General features: G+C 27.1%; 1 protein-coding gene across 1 annotated transcript; it reads left to right on the top strand.

The window, feature by feature from the left end:
• The first annotated feature begins 5,568 nt into the window (after positions 1–5,568).
• On the top strand, positions 5,569–7,516 carry LOC139848111 (uncharacterized). The gene is made up of 4 exons (XM_071837842.1): positions 5,569–5,646; positions 6,102–6,298; positions 6,392–6,455; positions 6,599–7,516. The coding sequence occupies exons 2-4, from the start codon at positions 6,111–6,113 to the stop codon at positions 6,929–6,931; spliced, it is 585 nt and encodes a 194-aa protein (XP_071693943.1). The 5' UTR covers positions 5,569–5,646; positions 6,102–6,110; the 3' UTR covers positions 6,932–7,516.
• Positions 7,517–8,255: the final 739 nt, after the last annotated feature.

Raw genomic sequence — 8,255 nt, forward strand, 5'->3', positions numbered from 1 at the left:
AAACTATAAAGTAATAATAATAAATTTTAATTTTAATTATAAAAACCGAATATAATAATAATTTTTATATAAAATTCGTATTTAATAATTAAACAAAAATAGAAATAAAATGTTAAATGTTCTTAGAAATGTATTAAACGATTTTTAGAATTTAAAAAAAAAATCAAAACTTGATCTACTTTTAATAAATAAATACAAAGATACAAACTACTTTTTCTTATTTTAACTTTTAAGATCTACTTTTAATAAAGATACAAACTACTTTTTCTTATTTTAACTTTTAAGATTTACTTTTAATAAAAATACAAACTACTTTTTCTTATTTTAACTTTTAAGATCTACTTTTAATAAAGATACAAACTACTTTTTTTATTTTAACTTTTAAGATTTACTTTTAATAAAAATACAAACTACTTTTTCTTATTTTAACTTTTAAGATCTACTTTTAATAAATAAATACAAAGATACAAACTACTTTTTCTTATTCTAACTTTTAAGATTTACTTTTAATAAAAATACAAACTACTTTTTCTTATTTTAACTTTTAAGATCTACTTTTAATAAATAAATACAAAGATACAAACTACTTTTTCTTATTTTAACTTTTAGATCTACTTTTAATAAATAAATAAAAAGATAAAAATTACTTTTCCTTATTTTAATTAGTAACATGCCAAAAATGACTAGACATGTATATTTTTTTTTTAAAACCCATTTGCAAATTAACTAGGAATTCTTTTTATTTTTTTTATTATTTCTTTATCCATTTTTCCAACTATAAATACTACACTCAATCTTCACAAATTTTGCCACAAAAAAATTAGAGAACTTTCAAAATCCTCTGGAGAAATATTGTAAGTTCTCTACGTTTATTTTTTATTATTTTATACATTTTTATTTATTTTATTGTACTAGCCGATATTAATTATAAAAAATAGGAAAAAATTATAACAAAATTAAGTAAACACTTGATAATTAGTATTAACTATTATGTTAGATATAAAATTTATTTTCATGAAATATATGTACGGATTTAATATTTTTTTATTTAAAAACGAATTTAAGAATATATATATATCATATACGGATTATATATATATATAACAAAATAAATCAATAGAAAATATTATAGATACTTAAAATGTGTAAAGATAATTTTCGCAGGTCATATATAACATAAAAGTAATTGTAGAATCGAAATTGTAATTTATTTACTATTTTATATATTTATTCTCTAAATTTTTATCGGTAACTATTATATATATGTATATAAAAATAGAATTAATTGGTGTAAACTATTTGGAACTGTAAGAATGAATAGAAAATAGTTAGGAACTCTTAAGAAAGTTATAAAAATGATTTTTTAGAATTTTTGGATTATTATTTATAATTAATTTCGATTATATATTAAAAGATATACAAAATTTGTAATAAATATGTTTATCAGCAATAAAAATACATAAATAATTTTTTTCAGTTTATTAAATATATAAAAGCCTGAGAAAATTATAAACTAATTTACTTAAGTCGATTTGGTATTTATTACATAATTAATTTTGATTTAATGTAAACTAAGAACAATATTAGAAATAAATACTAAAACATGATAAAAATATTTTATAAAATTTTTGTATGTTTATTAAGATTAGTAGATACTGAGAAAAATATAAAATATAATTTTAAACTCGTTTACCAATTTTTTTGTATTTTAAGTATTAAACGATTATTGAAAATAATAATTAATACATAAACAAATAGTAATATTATATAGATTATTTTATAAAATTTTGTACAAATTATCTACTGATTTGAAGTCAATAAAATATTAATTAGAATTATTAGATGATTTATTGATATATAAATTTGAATTTAGATAATTTATATATATAAATTTCGATATATATAATAAATATAAGATTTATATTAATCAAATAATAGTATATAAATTGAAGATCTGTAATAAATATGTAAGACATAATTATTATATATTTAATCTATCTACATAATTAAACTTATAATACTTTGTTATAAGATTAATTTTAAAATAACTTAATAATGATAATACATTAATAATATTAAATATATTCAAACTTAATATAATATATATTTACTGTATAAGTAAATTATATCAATGTGTCGTATTTCTATACGCACATAACGTGAAGGTTATACTCTAAAGATAACATGCACTATATACAAACTTCATCGCTACTTACAGTCGTAAGTGAATGATGTATAGGTTGCCATTTATGGGTAAGCTTGTGGATCTTGAATGCCATGACTTATATTCTGGTCAAGAGTCCTGGGCCCCCGGTTACATCTGGTCATTCCTGACTTATTTGATAGCAACGAAGTTTGAGTAAAGTAGTACAACGTCTTACTAATGAATATAACCTGAACTTATAAACTTTCCATAAGTTGAAACCTTCATATTTTGGACTGTCACTATTAATATAATTCATTATATTAATAAACATACACTTGGTCTATTAGACATTTACTGATCGAACGTTATACCTCTAGGTTGATATCCCGGTCACTTACTTGCTTTACTTTCCTTTCTTGCGTGGAATACTTCAACTGCTATTTAAGGTGATTTTCATAACCCCACTTTTACTATTTATTAAACTGTTTATAACTTTTGGGGTGAGACACATGCTTGCTTTATAACTGTTTTACGTTTAGACACAAGTACTCAAATGTTATTATGCTGTCATGCTTTGATTCATGCAAATCCTCACCGTAATATCGTCAATTGCTGCGTATAAAAGGCAAACTTAATTATTGTGAATATGCCTATTGAGAGTAACGTCTCTAACCATTTGACCGTTGGTCTTTGGTTATATAATAATGATTCAACGACACTGAATAACAAGGTGTCACGAGGTAACTTTTGTTTAGTCGCGATATTACAAACTTCAGCAACACTTTTAGATTGATATGTTTGGTATCAATCAACTTTAAACTAAATCTTGTGGTCTAATGCATATTATATAAACCTATGAATTTCACTCAACCTTTTTGGTTGACACTTTAAGCATGTTTTGTCTCAGGTGACAAATAAGATGATTGCCATGAGTGCTACTTGATGAATTGAATGCTGCTACATGGAGTTTTCATTTCATTACATTTACTTTGCATTAAGACTATTATTATTATTTCAGTTTGAATTTGATGTAAAACTTTTAATGCTTCCGATGTTTTATTAATAAATGTTTTATTCAAAACGTCTCATTTAAAGTCGTTCTCGTTTATACAACTGTGTTATGATATGAATGGTCACAAATACCCCTGACCCTATTTGGGGGTGTGACATATACATTGACAAATACAATCACGATTTTTGCAAGGAAGTTCCAACGGAGCTTGCTAACATCAGCGCCCTTAAATGGAGCTCTCAACCACGCTCCAAAGAAGCTCCGATGTGAATGGTCTAAAAAATAAGCTAATTGAACTAGCTTATAGATTAACTTTTAGTTTGTGAAATGACGACTCTCTTATAATTGTTTGTAAAATAAACTTCAACTAACAGCTTCAAGTATAAACCAGGGGCGGATTTTAGTGGAACTTAAAGGGGGTATCCGCCCCACCTGGATTTAACGAATAAAAAAATTTATACTAAAAAAAAAAAATTTACTAAAAAAATAAGGTTTTTATTAGTGTTTACCCCCGCTGAAAATGAAAAATTTATTAAATTTTCGTATCCGACCCATCTGTCTTTGAGTTCAAGTTCCGCCACTGATATAAACTACACGATACATACGGGTGAATGCCAAAATATTGTGAGATGCTAAAAGCAAATAAAATAATACGAGTAATTGCGTATGGTTGTCCGTTTGATTAAAGAAAGAGGTGATGCCCAGAGGCTCCACCAACGTGATCCCCATTTCTTAATGGGAGGTGATCCGTACACCACCTCTATTTTGCCATACACCACTAAATAAATTTTTTGGACATTTTTACCCTTCCTTATATTCACCACCAACTCCCCTTAACTTCTCAAATGAAGGGTAAAACTGTCTAAATAATTGTTTTGGTGGTGTATGGCAAAAACAAGGTGGTGTACGAATCAACTCCCTTTCTTAATATCCCTTTCTTTTCTTTTTAATTTGAAAAATTTGATTTAATTTAATTTATTTTTGTAGACAGAGGCCCCTCCCCAGTTATTGTCTCCCACATGTCTCTTTCTCTCTCTTCCCACACCCTTCCTCCCCTAATTTCCAAATTTTCTCCTTACTTCATTTAGGACTCGGTAGTATTAATAATATTACGAATATTACTTCCATATTAATATTTTCAGTATTTCATTTTTAGATACTTTAAATTAATAGTCTATTTTTATAAATAGAAAAAAAATAAGAAGTTTAAGTTCTCTTATGCCCTTAATGTATAGGAATAGAATTAAAGGTGAAAGAAAAGATAAAGGTAAAACTGGAAAGTAAACAGAAAATATTATATATGTGATAGAGAGAGTAAATATTAATATTATATTCTCACACTACTAAATCTATTACGGAGTACAATATAAAAATCACGCAGTTTAACAAAAAACGTTTGTAACATACATTCTTTTGTTAACTTTTCAGTCTTATCTTTTCTTAACTTATTTTTTGTCCTACATAAATATAGTATGAGCACAAAATATTTTTATCACATTCTTTTTCATTTATATAAATTAATTTGGGACATCAAATTAAGCTTATGAATAAAATAAACTTGAAATTTTAGAGTGTTACCGTATAAGTTTGTAAGTTAAACACACTCTCATTATGTATTACAGTGTATTATGATTATGATTATAATTAAGAATTAGGATTGCAATTACAACTACATTTACAATGTGACACCGTATATGATAATAATAATAATAATAAACATAAAGTAATGATTGATTACGTAATTTGATTTCTCTCTTTTTCTTTTCTGTTGTTACTGGTGTTTTGTTGTTTTCTTTTATTATAGTTTGTCATGAGGTTCAGTTTACAGTTAATTTTTAAATTGTTTTAGCTCGGTTGTTGTCAGAGTTTGTATGTTTCTAAGGTTTACAAGTTTTTGATGAATCCCTATCATGTTATAAAATTTTATCGGTTTGACGAAAAAATAAAAGTAAAGAAATAATATAAATATATAATGAGATGTATTCATTTGCATCTTTAATTTAAGTTGAGATTTGATGGATAAATTTCATTCCTTGGATCATGTAGTGGGCGGATAAGCACATGTGATTACCAGCCTTGAATTACATGTGATTAACGATCAAGATTAAAACACAAAAATAAAGGAAGAGTAATCTGGTAATCACATGTGATTGCTAATCACATGTGATTGCTCCACCCATCACATGATCAAGAGTTGAGATTTATCCTTTGAATCTCAACTTTAATTAAGGATGTAAATTAATATTTCACAATATATAATATAATACAGTATAATACTTATAAATTAATTATTAAAATATGATAAAATTATTAAAATAAAGTAAAATATTAAATAATTCTTCACCCATTTGAATCGACGTGTCTATATATTACTCTCATATCTCGATCTTTTACATTTTCTTGTTCGTGTTTCTCCGTCTCCTATATTTTGTTTCCTATTACGTTAACAACAATAATAACAATTCTTCGTTAGCCTCTCCTCCATCAGGTCAGACTTAACTTTCTTTTAATTTTCATTCCCTATTAATTTTATTATCATCAGATTTATATATTATAGTACTAATTTTAACAAAATTTAATTCGTTTTTCTTAAGCTCAACTCCACTGAATTTAAGCATCAACGATTCTCTTTATTAACACGAAACATTTCATTCTGCATCTGATTACAGATCTATACATAAATTCAATTCAATTTTAAATATATGTGTATATGTATTTTTTAAACAAATTTAATTTCGCCTGTTTCACAGATCTGTGTAGTTGTTTTTATGTATCAATCACTCAATTTAATTCGGCATGTTTTCAATTTCAATTTCAGTTTCAGATCTGGTAAAATTAGTGCACAGTTTATAAAATTGAAGAAAACAAATTACTCTATTTTTCAGATCTAGGGTTTGTTTCGGTCTGTATAATTCAAATCTAATTTTGAATTTAATTAAACACGAAAAAAGTATGAAGCACTGTGGAATTCATCAAAACAACACGTTTGCATCATCCCGTGAAGAGATGAGGAGCTCCGTTACCGTTTCGTTATCGTTTGATAACTCCGGGGAGCCTATGGTTTGCCCTAAACCTAGGCGGCTGAGCCTTTTCACCGCCGCCGTTAACGAGCCTGTTAGGCCTCTCCGATGGCAGATGAGGTAATTTTTCATATTTAACAGATTCAGTTATCAATAAACCTTTAAATATTTTTTACTTTTGGAGTATTAACTTCTTACCGTTTGTTACCGCAGCTGTCAATCCGAAAGTTTCGAATCGAAAGCCGGCCCTGAGCTGCTTGACATCATTTTTTCAAAGGTACTTAATTTGAATCAAGTTGATCAAATTAATCGAACAAATAGAGAATTAAATACTGATGTTTGTGAATTTGTGAAATGAATTAAAACCCAATTAATTAATAATTAATTAATTAATTATTTGGAATTTGGTTTAAATTTTAGGGTGGTGGTAATGTTGGATCAGACCAACCATGTACAGAAATAGCCTCGTCGCCCCCGTTTTTTTGTGGGTCGCCGCCAAGTAGAGTATCTAACCCGTTAATTCAAGACGCACGTTTCAGGGATGAAAAGATCATCTCTGTTTCTCCGCGTTTAATGGTCACCAATCCTGCAACATCTGGTGGTGTGATGTCAGCGTCCTCCCAATCCTCGTCAGCAAGGAAAGGTGGTTGTCTTCGTGCGAATTTTGGTAACAAACCGGTAGTTAGGGTTGAAGGGTTTGATTGTCTCGATAGGGATAATAGGCGCAATTGCAGCATCCCTACTTTGGCTTGAATCAAACCCCTAAGATTAAAAATACATTAAAGAGCATCGAGTACATACACAAATCGTTCTAGCAAAGAAAAAGATAAGATCAGCAATCAGTTTAAGATATCGTATATCAGTCTATTATTTAAATTTCGTCTTCTAATGAGGAATTTTGAAGAGATAAAAGAGTGTGCGAGTGAGATACATGGAGGAGCAAGGATTTAGTGGGTTACTATTAGTGTATATATAAGTGTGTCTTTATAATTCAATCTTTATTTGTATGTAAGTATTAGGGAGTTGATGATGAAAAATAATGTGAGATTGATTTGAGAGATGAGTTTGAGTCGATGGTCTTTTTCTTAATCTAGGTTTTAGGTGTTGCCCTTATTGTGATGATTTGTAAGTAAAAGTATCAAGAGGGTAATCTCCAAAACTTCAAATTTTTCGTTCTTTATGTTCATGAGAGTCGTTTTGTAAGCATTAGATTTGCGATTTAATGAAGCGAAATCTGTATAAAGTTTAAAGATCGCTAATCGAGTTGGAGTTTATGACAATGTAAATATGTATACTCTTGCTCTTTCGTTTGATATATTATGTTCATATTTTGGTGCATACATATTTTGATCATATTGTTAATGATGTACGTTATTATACTCCATTCGTCCCATTACAAGTGTTCACTCTTGACTTTTCAAAAGTTTTTTTAGTCAAAGTACTATTATTATACTCCCTTCGTTCCACTAATAGTGTCCCTGTTGACTTTTTAAAGGTTTTCTTTGTAATTTTGAACGTAAATATTTTTATGCGTGTTATATATTTGATAAAAATTAAATGAATGAATTTAGTTTTTAAATGTGTTCATTCATAAATTTTATTAAATAAAGTATACACAAATAAAAATATTTAAAGTCAAAGTTGATAAAAAATGTATTTCAAAAGTTAACAGGGGACAATTGTGGTGGGACGGAAGTAGTATATGTTACTCTTTTCGTCTCAAAATTTATTTTTTTCATGACACAATTTAAGAAAAAGTTAATGTTATATACTTGTATATGTACTTTTTCTTTATTTTCGGTATTACCTATTAGTTTTATTATCTTTTTTGTCTTATATATACCGAGTATGAAATATATGTTATGTTTGTTTCAGTTTTGAGTTCTTTTGGCAGTTTGAAACAAGTTGTGTTTTTGAGTATCTCGGTGTAGCAAGTTGAAAGACTATTTCCTTATTTTTTTTTATCACGTTATATTGTTGTGTGAGCAATTGTCAAAGGCTTTATCTTGTATACGTAGTATTTTATAAGCCCAAAGCTTTAGGTTGTTCGTTTTATTGTTATTCTTTTTACATTTCG

Source organism: Rutidosis leptorrhynchoides, chromosome 5 (assembly GCF_046630445.1).
Source record: "Rutidosis leptorrhynchoides isolate AG116_Rl617_1_P2 chromosome 5, CSIRO_AGI_Rlap_v1, whole genome shotgun sequence".
Lineage (NCBI taxonomy): Eukaryota > Viridiplantae > Streptophyta > Magnoliopsida > Asterales > Asteraceae > Rutidosis > Rutidosis leptorrhynchoides.